The following is a 17,028-nucleotide window of genomic DNA, read 5'->3' as shown; positions in this document are numbered from 1 at the left end:
CCTTCTGCCCTGCAAAAGGGGCAGAATAATGCTGGTTATTTTCTGTTCTTTGAGCCTACTTTTCCCTGATGATTTTCAGGAAAAGTGTAAGCCTTAGTGATACAGAAGCAAAGGGGCCACAGGGCAGGTGGGTGGTGGGCCTGCAGGGTGGAGTGTTACTTTCACACTCAAGTCAGGCAGGTAGGCTGGGGTTTGCCCTTCCGCAGTGAAATTTCCCTCTTCAGAAACTTGGTGTGGTGTTGGGTTTCAGGTTTAATAGAAAGAATACCAGCTGCGGAGCACGTATTCCTGTAATATTTTTCATGAAATGGCTTTTATTATCCTTTGGTGAATCTCTTACAACTTTGTCCAAGTTCTTAGTTCTTAGACTTTTTTTCAGTATGTTGGCCTAAAGGGGTGATGCTTAAGATCAAAGACAGCACAGGAAGAGGAATTTGGGATTGTGATTTATTCACCTCTTAGAAATGAAGACTTTATGAATTTTATATTTCTTCAGCTAGAGGTTTCTGGGGGAGCCTACTGACTTTTAAAAAAACTGGATTGTTTTCCTTTTTCCTTTGCTCAGAAACTTTTTTTTTGTGTTTTTTTTTTTAATAGATTGCTGGTCAAATTCCCCGAGTTAAATTATCAGCTTAAAATTAAAGTATGCATTGACAAGTAAGTACTCCTTATCTTAGCTCTTTTTTTTAAATGAGAGAGAAATGAGAACTTTGACAGACAGCATGTGAATTTAGAGACTTTATCTCTAGTCAGAAATCTTCGTTTTGAACAAAAGGTTTCAAAAGACTTGCAGTGCATTGTCATTTATGTGCTTGAACAAAACCACAAAGCTAATGGTACAGATTTGAGTTGCGATTGCTATTGTGACCTTGAGTCCTCCTTTTCTTTATTTTTTTTACTTGTAAAATGTAAAGTAAATGTAATTTATGCATATTATATAAAACTGAGAATATATGGGGAAAATGGATTTTTTTTATTGTTCCACACTTCACCACGATGCAATACTTTTCAAAATTTGACAATACCTTTCAAAAATTAAAATACACATACCCTTTGAAGAGATTTGAAAAGAGAAAATGTATTCTTATTTTTAGGTAATATAATTATTTATCTGGAAATTTCATCAGAATGACCTGGAAATAATTACTAATGAAATAAGGGACTTGAGGAAGATGGTAGGTTTAATAAGTAAATAAGTAAGGAAAAATTAATAACTTCATTCATATATTAGTATTAACCAGTGAGAAATGATAGTTGAAAAATTATCTCACAATAAACAACAAAAGTAAAAATATATTGTGATCCACTTAACAGAAATGTTAAAGACCTATTTGAAGGAAACTATGATATTTTAGTGAGGAAGAGATATTGTAAAAAGTGATGAGACAAATCATATTCCTGGATTGCAGACTTTTAATTTTATTATAAAGATGTTGATTCTTCCCAGTTAATACAGCACCAACCAAAATGCAAATAGAATTTTTTTTTTTTTGCCTCCTACTCCCCACCCCCCCACCCTCCCACACCCTGGGTTTTTTTTTTTTTTTTTTTTTTTTTTTTAATTTGGGTTCTTATCTCATCTCTGCTATTCTTTTTTTTTTTTTTTTTAATGTTTATTTATTTATTTATTTATTTATTTTTATTTTAGATTTTATTGGGGAAGGGGAACAGGACTTTATTGGGGAACAGTGTGCACTTTCAGGACTTTTCTCCAAGTCAAGTTGTTGTCCTTTCAATCTTAGTTGTGGAGGGTTCTGTTCAGCTTCAAGTTGTTGTTCTTTCAGTCTTAGTTGTGGGGCGCAGCTCAGCTCCAGGTCCAGTTGCCCTCGCTAGTTGCAGGGGTCACAGCCCACCATCCCTTGCGGGAGTCGAACCAGCAACCTTGTGGTTGAGAGGACACGCTCCAACCAACTGAGCCATCCGGGAGCTTGGCAGCTCAGCTCAAGGTGCCATGTTCAATTTTAGTTGGAGGGGGCGCTGCCCACCATCGCTTGCGGGAGTCAAGGAATTGAACTGGCAACCTTGTGGTTGAGAGCCCACTGGCCCATGTGGGAATCGAACCGGCAGCCTTCGGAGTTAGGAGCACGGAGCTCTAACCTCCTGAGCCACTGGGCCAGCCCACCCTGGGTTTTTAAGCCATTGTTTCTCAGTCTAGTTGTAGGGCACAGCTCCTGGCCCATGCTGGTATTATGAGCCTTGCTCTTCACCTGGCTGAGGCAGTCAGACACAGGTCGTTAGTCGGCCACTCACAGCAGCTCATGGCAGCTCTTGTCCACTGCCAGCTGCTCACGATGGCTGCTGGCCACTCACACCTGCTGCCAGGCGCTCACGGTAGCACACAGCAGCCCCTGGTAGCTCACAGCAGTTCATGGCAGTACACAGCTCACATCCACTTCTGATTGTTCACGGCAGCCCAGCTCAAGGGAGAGCTGTTGTTCACAATTTTAGCTGTAGAGGGCGCAGCTCACTGGCCCATGTGGGAATCGAACTGGCATCCTTCAGCAATGGGAGCACTGGCGCTTCAACTGCCTGAGCCACCAGGCCGCCCCAATGGAATGTTTCCCATGAGATTTTTTTTAAAGCTCCTGACTTTCAAGTTGTATCTTAGATGAAAAAAAAAATAAGTAAAGATAGATTTTTAAAAGGATTTATTTCTTTTTAATTATGGTAAAAAAAATTTTACATGAAAGTTACCATCTTAACCATTTTTAAGGGTACAGTTCAGTAGTGTTGAGGTTTTTCACAGTATTGTATAACAGAACTCCAGAACTTTTTCATTTTGCAAAATCAAAACTATATCCACTGAATAATAAATCCCCATTTCCCTCACCTTCAGCCCCTAGCAACCACCTTTCTACTTTCAAAAACATTTTTTAAAAAGTAAATAAAAATATTGGGGGGTGGTATGAGAAGCTGCTGCTGCCACATACTAAAATGTATCACAAAGTTTCATTTACCAAATGAATATGTTACAGGGGCAGGAATAAACTGATTGATCATTGAAACAAAATCCTAAGTCCAGAAATAGACTTCAGGTTTATATAAAGAATTAATATATGTTTTAAATGATATCTCGAGCCAGTGAGGAAAGGATGGATTATTTAGTAAGTGGTTTTGGCCCACCTTGGAATTGAGGGGATTAGACTGAGAAGTTAGAGTTTTACTTTTTTACTGTCCATCAGAATAAATACCAGATGTATTTACATGTTTTAAACAAAAGTATTTTAAAAGCATAGGTGAATGTATAATGTAATGGTGGTAAAATGACAAAATGGTAGAACCACTTTGGAAAACATTTTGGCAGTTTCCTAAAAATTTGATCAAGCACCTACCCTATGACCCAACCTTTCCATTCCTAGGTACTAACCTAAGAGTAATGAAAGCATATGTCTGCACAAAGGGTTGGACATTCATCAATGAATGTCCATTAACAGATGAATGAATAAACAATTTGTGGTATATCTATAGAATGTAATGTTACTCACCAACAAAAAGGAATGTGCTATTAATAGCTGCAACACATGAATAAATTTCTAATTACACTGCGTGAAAGAAGCCAGACCAAGAAAACAACAAAAGTATATAGGCTATGTTTCCATTTATGTAAAATTCTAGAAATGCAAATGAATCTATAGTGACTGAAAGCATATCAGTGATTGCCTGGGGACAGGGGTGGGGTGGAGTTTCGGATTGGGGAATGGATTGCAAATGAGCATGGGGAAACGTTTGAAATGGTAGCTATGTTTATTACCTTGATTGGGCTGATGATTTCACAAGTGTGTGTGTGTGTGTGTGTGTGTGTGTGTATATATATATATATATATATGTATCAAATTGTACATCTAAAATAGTACAGTTCATCAATTATCCATCAAAGCTATAATGCCAAAAAGAATGTTTTTAAAAAAGAAATATAGGGCCAGCCCGGTGGCTCAGGCGGTTAGAGCTCCATGCTCCTAACTCCGAAGGCTGCCAGTTGGAGTCCCACATGGGCCAATGGCTCTCAACCACAAGGTTGCCAGTTCAATTCCTCAAGTCCCGCAAGGGATGGTGGGCTGTGCCCCCTGCAACTAGCGAGGGCAACTGGAGCTGAGCTGCGCCCTCCACAACTAAGACTGAAAGGACAACAACTTGACTTGGAAAAAAGTCCTGGAAGTACACACTGTTCCCCAATAAAGTCCTGTTCTCCTTCCCCAATAAAAATCTTTAAAAAAAGAAAGAAATACAAGTTAGACATAGGGAGATTTGCCTATGAGGACTCTTAAGTTCTAAAATGTGATATATGGAAATATATCTTCTGAAAGATTTAAATCTGTAATCCCAGTTGGAATGCACTGTTTATTAAATAGTAGCTGTTATTAATTCTAAAATTATAAGCGAATATATAGCAAAGGTCTTTTAAAACTATAAAATAATTAAAAAAGGAAAAGACAGAAATGTGACTATATAAAAGACTATATAATCAAAAACAAAGAGTTAAGAGTATTAAGAGGAAAGAGTTAAGAGGAAAGAGTATTTCCAGCTATGTCAAATGGGATGCTCTGAGTTGCAGGTAACAGTAAACCTTTACAGAAAATCCAGTGTGGCTTAGATAACAAGGAAATTTGCAACCTGGAATTACTGGAAATGCAGTTAGGGCAGGTTCCTGACGGTGAGATCAGTGACTCATTGATGGCATCCAGGACTCAGAATCTTCCGTCTCTTCTCATCACTTGCATTCTAAGTCTCCCTTCTGGATTGCAACATGGTTGCTTGTAGGCCACATGCTTCCTTGTTCATGTTCAGCTATGGAATGTAAATCCAGCCAGAGATATAATTCCTTCCCAGTCTGACTGAGACAATGTAGGTCATGTCCTCACTCCCTGGGACCACTGCACTGTGGGCATGCTGTGTTCTGACGGACTTAACGATCAGGATCCCTTGAAGGTGGGCATGGGAAGGATACCTGAGCAGAATCAAGGTTCTGTTAGGATGGGGGCAGTAGGTGTTCGGGCAGACAACCACTTTGTCTAGTAGTGTCTACTACTTAAGGGTGTACAGGGTTCTTATATTTCACATGTAAAATGTAATTGAAGAGGTTATAGAAATTACCAGGAGCACAGCAGTTTTTCCATCAGAGTAAATTACAGGTATTCAAAGTAAATTTTTTTGAAGAAACACAGGGCCTGTTTTATTAACACCAGTTTGTGTTCTTAACAGAGACTCCGGGGACGTTGCAGCTCTCAGAGGGTGAGTTCAGCCTAGAGGCGTCCTTTTCTTCTATTTAGTCTAACTTTGTTCTCTGGCCACTCAGTCACCTTTTGTGGCTGGTTTTTCTCCTATGATTCAGATCCCGGAAATTCAACATTCTGGGCACAAACACAAAAGTGATGAACATGGAAGAATCCAACAACGGCAGCCTCTCTGCAGAATTCAAACACTTGGTATGTGGGAGGAGCCTGGACTCCCCTTCTCCAAGGGCTGGCAGAGGACTGGGTGGGGGACAGCCTCACGTGACATAGGTGCCGTTTGCTTTTCTTACAGACCCTGAGAGAACAAAGATGTGGTAACGGGGGCCGAGCCAATTGTGATGTAAGTTTTGTTGGGTGGGGATGAAAGCCAACTAGGAGGATTTTCTTTGATGGGGAGAGGAAAAGGGTCTTCTTATTGCCCAGAATTAGAGATATCGATCTGCCATTTCAGCTGTAGTCATTCACTGGGGGCCAAAATGACATGGTTGGAAGTCACATCTGCCGTGAGTTCTCTGGCTTGGAGCATTTCCTTGGTTGTCCCGGGAGTAAGCTTACATTAAGTAGGAGTGGAAAGTCCCTTGTTGCCTTATCCACACCCATTTAGTAGAAAAGAAGCCTGCCACGTGGCCTGGGGCTTTCCCAATTCCTCTTCCAGCTTCTGCCAGCTGACGCTGTTTGGCTCCTTCTTTGGTGACTTATTTTTCTCACTGAGGTGGGATAGAAGGTTGTAACAAATCTGAGTTAAACATTTTAAAAAAGAAAAACCTATTTTGTTCTTTATCCCCTTTATTTCTTTTCTGCCTTCCATTGATTTAGATTATTGGATTCTTAGTGTCAAGAATAAACTTAAAAAAAAAGATAGGAAAAAGGTAAATGTGACCAAAAACTAGTTTTTAATTAAAAAGAAAAAAAGAAAGAAAATTGTGACACCCTGTTCTATTTCCGATATATGTCCCCCGAACCATTCTTCCCTCTTCTCTAAAATGTAGCAGGCCTTAAAAAAATTAAAAAATAATAAAAAATTGAATTTATAGTGCTTGACAGTAAAGAGTATGCAATGATATAGAGAAATGTATGTGGCATGTTTGTTTAGACAAAGCAAGATGCAAAACAATATGAGTAGTATATTTGTTTAAAAAATACATTATACTGTTTTTTGCATGTTCACGTAAGCACTGAAAAACTCTGGAGGAATATACACCAAACAGTGCCTATGTATTTGTGCTGCTGTTAGTATCCGAGGCTACTCTATGCTGCTTCTGTAATATTGGTATTTTAAACTGAACATGTATTACTTTTTTAATCAGAAAAAGAGTATTCTAAAAATGAATTGGAATTTTGTTTCTTAGAATTCATTGGTAGCTCTTGTTCAAAACGAGGTTGCTATACTGCTGGTAGGAGTACAAATTGTTAGAGTTGCTTTGGAAGACAATTTGGCATTATAAAAATGAACATACTTTTATAAACCAGCAGTGCCACTCCCAGGATTTAACAGTAGAGAAACCTTTGCACATATGTACCAGGAGACATGTACAAGATGTCGCAGCAGCCTGGTCATAAGCCCTCAATACAACTCACATAAATACCCATCGACACTAGGATGGGGAAATGATTTGTGGTGTAGTCATATGATGGAATACTGTACAGCTGCGGCAATGATGCTCGCCACCACTGGGCTGCGAAAGGTGAGTCACTCAGGGTGCATAGGGTATGATTCCAGATGCATAAGCTTCACAGACACCTCAAACTAAACTCTGTGTACATTGTTTAGATATAACTGTGGTAAAACTGTAAAGAAAAGCTAGGAAACAATAAACCCAAAAGGTAAAGTAGCAGTTACATCAGAGGGAAGAGGGATGGAGACGGGACTGGGGAAGGATACCCAGCGAATCTCAGCGGTTGTGGTCTTTTCCTTAAACTGGGTGGTGGGTAGACGTGTTCATCGTCTTGTCATTCACTGTGCTTCACCCATTTTGTAAATAACCGATTGGACCTCTGTAATGTTGTATAATACAACCCAGTAAAACATCAAGTTGAGGAACAGAGCCATGGAGAGTCTTAGTGCTGAAGAGAACGTATGCTCAGAGCTGTGTCCCTGGCAGTTTGTCTGTGGCCACCTGGTGGATTCCCCTTTTTCATGCAGTGAGGCTGTGGCATGTCCTGTCCTCCACTGTGGCTGTTAGTACCGAACGTTCTTGTCGTTATTGTAGGCCTCCCTGATTGTGACCGAGGAGCTGCACCTGATCACCTTTGAGACTGAGGTGTATCACCAAGGCCTCAAGATTGACCTAGAGGTGAGTTCTGCCGCAGAATGGGGACAGGGCTACACTCAGGTGAATCAGGATAAGAACTTCTAGATGGGATTTTTATCACAGAAGATGCAGTGATGACTCTTTGTTAAGCCCTGTTTTTACTTTTGTTATTTTCCTCCAAAAAATCGTTAGTAATCCCATCTGAGAGTAAAGTCTTGCTTGAATGCTTAGAAGGTACATGTATACTCAGCTTTCAGCAAACTTGACATGAAAAGCGGTATTTAGAGATTGATGGCAGTTAACTTTATAAAGTTTGGGAAAAATAGTCTTTAAACAGTCAGTGTTTTTAGTATACAGAAAATCATGGCTTTTACATTCCCTTTTCCCAATTTTCTTGATCTTTAAGAGAAAAAGCAGGAATCCTAGTCTTTGATTTCTGGAACATGTCTGTTTAATGGGCAGATACAGCTTCACTTCTTGGAGCATGCCTTCCAGGTTTTATACGTGGGAATGTGTGGACCGTGAGTCCTGCTTTGAGCAAGTCAGATTTTACAAATTTCTGGTTGTGTTCAGACTGCAGTCTGAGTCCTATGGCCTGTGTCCTGTGTTCAGCACTCTTCCCACTGTGGGTTGTTGAGCCAACTCAGTCACATCTCCTTGAGAGGTGGCCGTGGGTGTGGCTTACAGCATGACCTTTTATTCTGAACCCTGGGAGATCTGGGTGAAGAGGTTTCTGAAGCCGCGAGGGCCCTCTGCCTCCCCACCTCATCTCCCACTTGCTCCACAGACCCACTCCTTGCCAGTTGTGGTGATCTCCAACATCTGTCAGATGCCAAATGCCTGGGCGTCCATCTTGTGGTATAACATGCTGACCAACAACCCCAAGGTGAGTGCCCCATCCTCTGGAAGGAAACCCGCCTTCTCTTCCGACTCCTCACTGCCCAGAAGTTGTGATGGTGCCTCGTGCAGGTCATCAGGCACCGCCCTTTCATCTGCATGAGCAAATGTGTTATTTTCAATAGAATGTGAACTTCTTCACCAAGCCCCCAATTGGAACCTGGGATCAAGTGGCGGAGGTGCTGAGCTGGCAGTTCTCCTCCACCACGAAGCGAGGGCTGAGCATCGAGCAGTTGACTACGCTGGCAGAGAAACTCCTAGGTCAGCATTTTACCTGTTGTCCCTCCTGCCCTCCTCAGAAACGGAATCTGGCTCTTCATTCAGGAAAATTCACTGAGCGAGGCCCTGTGCCGGGGCCAGAAACTGTGTGTTCCCCCAGCTGGGCGCGGGCAGTTAGGTGCAGAGAAAGTTTGCCTCCTAATGATGGTTCTGATGAGGTGGGAGGCAGATTTCTTTTCTCTGGGTGGTTGTCTCCCTCCCCCTCCCATATTTGTCTAATCTTAGAAAGATATTTTAAGTGCCTGTTAGATGGCGGAGCCATAGGTTTGACATTCCTGTCCATTTCTTCAATAAACTAGGTTGGTTTGTAATTTTTTCCCCTAGAAAAAAAATGTAGTAGGATATTTATGTGCTACCTGGACTATAAGTAGCTTCATCCCGTGCTGCCACTAAATGTGTGACCCTGTATCACCAGCTGTCCACTTATTTGTGTGTGCTGCTCGTCCCCGGGCCACCACACATGGCTAGGAAGGGCGGCGGAACTTGATACGTCATCCACCACCTCTGCTGGGCGAAACAACAACTCAGGGAGGGGGTCAAATGATGGACTTGGGTGTGTGTGCACATGCGTACACACACACGTATGCACAGTGGGGGCAACCTTCAAATACATGAAAACTAGTGGTTTCCAGGCTCATTGGGGGACAAATGTGTATGAGTGTGTGTTCTGTTTTAAGAAGTAAGATCTTGATTCAAAGCTGAAAATTATACTACTGTATTCTTTTTTTCCCTTCAGGACCGGGTGTGAACTATTCAGGGTGTCAGATCACGTGGGCTAAATTTTGCAAAGTAAGCAATCTTGTTAACGCCTTGCCACAGCCTCTTGGGAATAGGGGTGGGCGGGTAGGCCCAGACACTGGGCCTGAAGGCCCAAGACTCGGTCCAGCCGCCAGGAAGACCTGCCTGAGCGTAACTAGGCCTGAGGATGTTGACAGCACTGTGCCCCTAGGAAGAAAAAAGCTGGGATGGTGGTAGACTTGGCTTTCCCATTATTCTCTTCTCCAGGAAAACATGGCTGGCAAGGGCTTCTCCTTCTGGGTCTGGCTGGACAATATCATTGACCTTGTGAAAAAGTACATCCTGGCCCTTTGGAATGAAGGGTAGGTTGCCACTCTTGTGTTTGGCAGAGGACACAGCTGTAACAAGTCACCTGCTGTCTCAGCAGGCCAGTGGCTGGGGAGATCCCTTCAACCCAAACCTTCTTGTTGCTCTTTTTTGGCTCCAGGTACATAATGGGCTTTATCAGTAAGGAGCGGGAGAGGGCCATCTTGAGCACCAAGCCCCCAGGCACGTTCCTGCTAAGATTCAGTGAAAGCAGCAAAGAAGGAGGCGTCACCTTCACTTGGGTGGAGAAGGACATCAGCGGTAAGCTTGACTCTCACCCACCCACCCCTGTTGGTGGCAGCTGCTGCTGCTCTTGGCCCTGCTGCTAGTTTCAAGCACCCACTGCCCCCTTGTGGGCAGAGATGGCCTCGCACTCCCTGCCTCAGACTTGGCAAAACACAACTTGGGTGGCTTCTTTTCTCTAAGTTCTTCCAGCTGAAGGATTGGCTTGCCAATTTTGTGTTGCTTGCTCGAGGGGCTGATATTTGCCTAGGAATTTGCAATTTAAATTTTATTCTTCATCTCTTTTCTTACCTACCCTGTTACTATAGCTTATGCAAGTATTTATTCAAGTGTGTATTACCCGTGACCCAGCTGGATAGCCTCTCCAGAAGCCAGCTGAACATATCCACAGTGCCAGGCGACTGGGCAGGATATCCAGGGTCTCAAGTGCTAGGTTGGCATGTCTTTTCCTGTCAAGGAAAAATAAATTAGGTCGTTTTCTCTGAGGTGATTTCCATTATCTTCCCTTCCTATATCCCATGACAGGTAAGACGCAGATCCAGTCGGTGGAACCATATACCAAGCAGCAGCTGAATAATATGTCATTCGCGGAAATCATCATGGGCTATAAGATCATGGATGCCACCAATATCCTAGTGTCTCCGCTGGTCTATCTCTACCCCGACATCCCTAAGGAGGAGGCGTTCGGGAAGTATTGTCGGCCGGAGAGCCAGGAGCATCCCGAGGCTGACCCAGGTAGTTGTTGATTTTCCACGTCAGGCATTTAATTCTGGGGCAACATGGGAAATTACAGGGTTTTTGGAAGACAGGCAGGTGAATGTCTGAGGAACTTGGCCATCTTTACTCCTCTTTATGGAAAAGAACTTTGTAGTGAGTGCTTTTGGGGTGGCTGATGGCGTTGGAGAGAGAAGACTCAGAGTCACTAGTCTCTGCCCCACAGGGAGCATCCTCCCCCCACAAAACATACCCAAAACGCTTTGAAGAGAAAGCGAGGTCTGCATTCGTCAGTAACAGGATGCCCAGCCAGCACGGTGCTTCTTACATAGTAGGTGCTGGAAGGTTTGCAACCCAGACTTCAGTCTGGCGTGTTTCCTTTTCCCCATCACTGAACAATGTAAGCAGTGTCGAGTGGGATGAAGAAAGGCTTTTTGGAGGAAATGAGTGCTAGCAGCATTAGCACATGGTTTAAGAGCAGAGTTGGGGACAGTGGTGATTGAAAGGCAAGATGGTAACTGGTGGGCGGGGTGTGGAATTGGTATTTAGAATGTGTGGCTACTGAAAATAAGATTTTTTTTACATGTGCAAAAGCATCGGTGTTTATGTAAGTTATAGACAGTTATTTTACATTAAGCCTGTGATCTCAAGTGCTGTCATCACATGGAGGGGCAGAGCCCTCTAGTTTGCTCCCATCAGCATTTGCTGCTCTCGGCTCTCTGGGTTCTCCCTCCAAATCCTGATGAGGAATCTGTGATTTGCCGTTTTTGTTTTTATTGAACTTTTCTTAATCATGGAGCCAGCAGTGGCTTAAGTGATCCTTTGAGGTTAGCTTCCCTGCCCCAGTTGTTTTGAAAAGTCTGTTTTTGTACAAATAGCTCACACACAAACTGTCCAGCTTCCCTCCCACTTTTTCATAGAAATTCCCTCTGAAGGATTCCTTGGGGCGGGAAGGGCTGGAATTGGAGGGGGGAATTTGAGCTCACTGGCAATTGACTTTCTTTTCCCCCTTGTTCTGGTGTTGAGTTTTGTTCAAATACTCTAGAAAAGTTTAACTCTCACTTCCTGTCTGCTACTTATCTCTCTTCCCACGTTGTGCTTCAGTTGGGAGATCTGTTTATCAGCCTCCGTCACACTACTCTTTGTTCCTTCTGCAGAGGACATTTAGATCCAAGTGCTGGCCCTTTGACTAATTTTGCTTTCAAGATCCAAGTTCCCAATCTGAGGTTGTGCCCTCCATTTCCATCTGTCCTTCCTGTGTGACCAGGAGGCAAGGTCCTTTCCTGCCTGGAGACCTCGGTGTTTCTTCAGGGGCAGATTCCAATCACAAAAATGGAACTAATTACTTGTGTTTTGCCTGCCTCTTGGGGAGGCTAGTGTAAGCAGTGTGCACGGATGGGCTCGGTGTGGTGTGAGTGTGGAAATGGGGTCGGGGGTCGTGTAGGGCTGGCTGTGGTCTGTGTGTGTGGAGCCCCTGTATTAAAATGGGAATCGTGGGAGGTGGGTCTGTGACCATTTCCTCTCTACCCCCTTCATGAAGATATTTTCTCTCAGAGATAGATTGTCTGCCCAGGACTCTTCATTCCTCCTTCCTTCTCCAACCAGAAGCCCATACAGTATTTTGTTACAGCTTGAGGGAAAGAGTCCCCTCTTAGAAATGACAAATCCTTTACCTTACAAACTGGATAAAGTACATTTACAACCTTGTATGGAGCCATAAATCGGCTTTGCTTCTACTGTTCCCTCTAAGGCTAAAGCTATTTTTCTCAGCTGCTTTGATCACTGGGGAATTAAATCCTTTTCTGTCTGGGGTGGCAGGTCCCCTCAGGTCAGGGCCAAATGGATTTCTAAGACACCAGAAGCCTGTCTCAGTAGCTTCTTTGGATTCTGCAGTGAATGAATCTATTTCTCGGCCCAAAATAAACTTAGATGGCAGAATCTAAAGACTCCTTGGCGATGTCTTTTTTGAGATTGTCATCATGCTTTCTGATCCCTCAGTTTCTCCATAAGCCCTCACTAAGCTTTATAACTGTGCTTCTCTCAGCCCACCTCACCCTGCCCCATGCGTCCTACATGATTTGTTTGCCTGAATCCCCTGAATTTCATGCCAGTGTCTCCAAGCTTTCTTGACCTCTTGGTGTAAGCGTTTAGCACCTAAAATCATTTATTCTAATCCTCACATTTCTAACTATAGAACAAGAAATATAAATGACAGAGGGCACCTCCTTCTCCCCTGCCCTCCTTATATTGTAGAGCAAGTGCCTCGCCCCTTGCCCCAGGTCTCTTTGCTATTGAAGACGTAAGGAGGCCCAGGCCTCCTGTTTTCCAGAGTCAATTGTACTGCATCACAGACCTCTTCCCTTTATAGAGAGGCTGCTTTTTGTGTGATATAGTCATCCACTTGTAAAGTTATTGATATCCTCACCTAACAATGTAATAGAGGCAGATTAGTGCCGTTAGGAATAGAAGGTGTAACTCTTGCCTTTGGAACCACAACCATTAGCGGCTCCACATTCTCTGAAAGATTCGGTGACGTTGGTATCTGAGCAGGACGCCATACTTGGACTGCATACGCTCCGCTTCTGTGTGCAGAGAAGTTATCTCAGAGATACGACCTAGCCAGTATACAATCCTCAGACCACATACAGGCAGTTAAACGATCACACAATCCAGGGAAAGAATGAACACAATGCTGGCATTCGTCTGGGCTCACGTGGACAAGGGTATATTGAAAAGTCTCTAGTGAAGGAAAACTTTATGGAAAGTATTGAACTTCCTTCCAAGCCGGAAGCGCCTAGAACACCAAATAGTTTACATTGAGGAAGGGCAGCCCTGAAGGGAGACAGAGGTTCAAAACAGTCTTTGCTCAAGGATGGAATGATTTCAAGTCAGGCCTGGTGAGGCAGCCGGCTTTCTCCTGCTTTGTACCCAGAGTGGGGTCCCAGTCAGTAAGCCCCCGCTTTCCTCTTCCCAGGTGCTGCCCCTTACCTGAAGACCAAGTTTATCTGTGTGACACCGTAAGTGGCTTACCTTCCCAATCTTGCCTTCCTTTCTAATGTCCTCATTTACCCCTGGGAATGGGACACTGGGTGAGAGTTTTCCTGCGAAGGGTTGGAAGGCCCTGGGCAATGTTTAATACTCAGTGACCTTGTGTGTTTAAAAAGCTTGAGCTTTTATTTTTCTGTTGGAGACCAGAGTTTGATGGCTTGTGTGTGTGTGTTTTGTTCTTTTTTTTTTTTTTTTTCCTCCATTGTGTCTTGTCAACCCGGCCCTTTCCCCTCCCACGGCTCCCCATTTCCTACAGAACGACCTGCAGCAATACCATTGACCTGCCGATGTCCCCCCGCACTTTAGATTCATTGATGCAGTTTGGAAATAATGGTGAAGGTGCTGAACCCTCAGCAGGAGGGCAGTTTGGTGAGTATTTGGTTGGCAGACTTTGTCCCTGTGAGGGAAGTCAGGCCCCCTTGTGCGATGTCCCATGTACAGAGCCAAGAGCTGGAGCATATGAATTGTAGGAGAAGGTTCTAGAGCAGAACTCTCCAGTAGAAAGGGGATACACACCATGTGTGTGAGTGTAAATTTTCCAGTAGCCACATTAAAAACAGTAAAAAGAAACAGGTGAGGTTAATCTTAGTCATATATTTTATTTAACCCAATAAATCCAAAATACTATCATTTCAATGTGTGTGAAACAAATGAATGAGGTTTTTTTCATACTGAGTCTTTGAAATCCGCTGGGTGTTTTGCAGCTACAGCCCACCTCGATTTGGACTAGCCACATTTCAGGTGTTCAGTAGCCGCCTGTAGCTGGCTCCAGGCTGCCGCATGCAGCATGGCAGCCCTAGATCTTCTTTACACATGGAGAGTTGGGAAGTAGTTAAGGTAGGAAGGGGACGGAGTCCTTCCTGAGGACGAGACCCGGTAGGGAGGCGAGCAAACCTGGATTAGCCAACCCTGTCCTGGCCGTGTGGGCAGGAGGCTGGATGGTGGCGATCACGAGGAGTGTGTGCCCTGCCGGCCCAAGTGCCGACTGAACCGGCGCTCCCTGTCTGTCCCCCCAGAGTCCCTCACATTTGACATGGAGCTGACCTCGGAGTGTGCTACCTCCCCCATGTGAGGAGCCGAGGACCGGAGCTGCACAGAGAGAGATGACGGAGGCACCTCCTGTGTTCGACCACCCCTAAGCAGCCAAACCCCAGAGCGTCTGAACTCCTAACGTTGTGGTTCCAGATTTTCTTTCAATCTCCTACTTCTGTTATCTATCTATGAGCAATCTGGGCACTTTTTAAAATAGAGAAATGAATGAATGTGGGTGATATGTTTTTATCTAAATGCAAATAAGAACGTGTCCTCTGAGACTGTGATCAGGGGCTGTGGAAGGGATGGCGAGAGGGAGGGAAAGGCAGTGTCTTGTCTTTTCTCGCCCCTGCCCTCCTTTCTCAGCAGCTTGCTGTGGTTGTAAGACAAGTGCCTCCTGTGCCAGCGGCATCCCTCTGCCTATTTCTGTAAGCTAATGCCACAGGCTGCCTCTAGCTACATATGCGTACCCCTGGCATTGCACTTTTAACCTTGCTAACGTTTAAATAGAAGACAGGACTTTCAAAGCCCCTAGGTTTCTTTTTAAATTTAAAAGAAAAAGAATTAAAGGGCAAAAAACACTGTATCAGCATAGTCTTTTCTGTATTTAAGAAAACTCAGTTAATAGCCTCTTTGGTGCTTTAGGCATTCAGCTTTCGTCAGGCTGGTACTTTATATAAATCCTGAAATGGGCTTCAGATCCAACCCTTAAAAGACGTCTGACACTGTGGGTTGGCCTTTGGTTTTGAAATAGGAAGGTTGAAGGAGAACCTGAACATTCTAGACTTTTTTTTATAAGCAGAGTTTTTATTTTCCCTTGTATGTATTGGCCTGTTGGTAGGTAAGGCTGGGCAGAGGAGCGCTTACAACCTGTCCTCCCTTCCCCTGTGGACTTGCACTCCTGTTTCAGAGCCCAGGAGGCTCTGTGGGTGCCTTATAAGGGATGGGATGATTCTCCTTCCTTCCCTCAGTCCACCTGACCCCCCTTGTGGCATGGCTCCGTCGGTGTCCAAAGGTCCCTTGTCCTGTTTGGTTTAGGAGTCCTGGTCTCAGGACCTCCTGGAATAAGAGGAGGAGAGTAACAGGTTGAACGTGACTCAGAGTATGGGGCCCCAGCCAAGGGTCTGACTGAGCTCAGGGAATGTGGTTCTTATCCCAGTTTCTTGGTGACTTCCCACAGCACCTGGAATCATTTCTTCACTTGGTTAACTCAGGGGCAAAGGCTTACTGATAAACTCAGTCTGTCCCTCATATGAGGGAGTGAGGGAGTATACACCCGGCCTCCCCCCAGCACTGGCGACTATCTCCTGCCCTTTGGGGCCCCACAGATGAGGCAGAACAGGTGGAATTGACTGTGCATCTCGGAACATGTAGGAGCATGAGAGGTTGGGACCGCCTCTGGCTCAGAGGCCTGGCTGTTGTGGGTGGTCCAAAACCACCTTGTCTCAGTTGATCAGAGTTTCTGTGCAATGCTGTTTGTTACACCCAAAGAAGCCAGTTCCTGAATGAAGTAGGGGATGACGACCTTCTCTCCAAGACAAGGGGGTTGCCATTGGCCGTCCCTGTTCCCTGTCCTCCTGCCTAGAAACGGTTGACAGGTAGTACAGGGTGCTCCCTTTTCCAGCAACATTCTTTCATTCATGATAAGCTTGACTCATAAACTGAGAGAAGGTTTAGTTCGAGGGACCCGGGGCAAGGATCCAGAGCAGATGGATATTGTAAAGTTTGGGGCTTTCAGGTAGCATGTGTATCTGGGTTGAACTCTGATTGTAGCAAAGTTCTTTAGAGAGGAGCTGAGACTTGGTCCAGCCACTCCCTTCAAGAACCAAGTCCTCCAGGACCTGCCTGCTTTCTCCCCACTGTCTGCCCCTGCCCAACCCCTGCCCAGCCAAGGGGTTCCCATCCATCACTTAACCTACTTTTACAGTGGTTTGAAAGCTACTGTCCTGGCCGCTGCATCAAATTCCAATGTATACTTCATAGTGTAAAAATTTATATTATTGTGGGTTCCTTTTTTTTTGTATATTGCTGTATCTACTTAAACTTCCAAAAATAAAAATGATATAGGACCCGTGTGACAGTGTGGCAGCTGTGTCTCTGGCCAGTGGAAGTTCCCCTTTCCCTGCTTCAGTTCTGAGGGGGCCTCACACACAGGTCCAGCCTGTCTGGAGAGGAGGTGGTGTCCCCCGCTCATTCCCACGTTGACACCGGCCCACTTCTGGGGCACT

At 44.4% G+C, this 17,028-nt stretch overlaps 1 protein-coding gene across 5 annotated transcripts in view; it reads left to right on the top strand.

Annotated features, from left to right (window-relative positions):
- Nucleotides 1–16,875, top strand: part of STAT3 (signal transducer and activator of transcription 3) — a 53,345-nt gene extending 36,470 nt beyond the window's left edge. For 2 of the 5 annotated variants that reach the window (XM_019747710.2, XM_019747711.2), the window contains exons 11-24: nt 598–657; nt 5,200–5,229; nt 5,330–5,423; nt 5,524–5,571; nt 7,442–7,525; nt 8,271–8,369; nt 8,506–8,641; nt 9,396–9,448; nt 9,665–9,759; nt 9,885–10,024; nt 10,532–10,744; nt 13,695–13,737; nt 14,025–14,137; nt 14,785–16,875. In XM_019747710.2, coding sequence (XP_019603269.1) covers nt 598–657; nt 5,200–5,229; nt 5,330–5,423; nt 5,524–5,571; nt 7,442–7,525; nt 8,271–8,369; nt 8,506–8,641; nt 9,396–9,448; nt 9,665–9,759; nt 9,885–10,024; nt 10,532–10,744; nt 13,695–13,737; nt 14,025–14,137; nt 14,785–14,840 — 1,264 coding nt within the window. In that variant the 3' untranslated portion in view covers nt 14,841–16,875. The remainder of the gene's footprint in view (nt 1–597; nt 658–5,199; nt 5,230–5,329; nt 5,424–5,523; nt 5,572–7,441; nt 7,526–8,270; nt 8,370–8,505; nt 8,642–9,395; nt 9,449–9,664; nt 9,760–9,884; nt 10,025–10,531; nt 10,745–13,694; nt 13,738–14,024; nt 14,138–14,784) is intronic. The other 3 variants (XM_019747714.2, XM_019747712.2, XM_019747713.2) reach the window with 3 other exon arrangements.
- Nucleotides 16,876–17,028: the final 153 nt, after the last annotated feature.

Source organism: Rhinolophus sinicus, linkage group LG15 (assembly GCF_036562045.2).
Source record: "Rhinolophus sinicus isolate RSC01 linkage group LG15, ASM3656204v1, whole genome shotgun sequence".
NCBI lineage: Eukaryota > Metazoa > Chordata > Mammalia > Chiroptera > Rhinolophidae > Rhinolophus > Rhinolophus sinicus.
The sequence above is the reverse complement of the archived record's forward strand: the minus strand, read 5'-3'. Positions and strand labels throughout refer to the sequence as shown.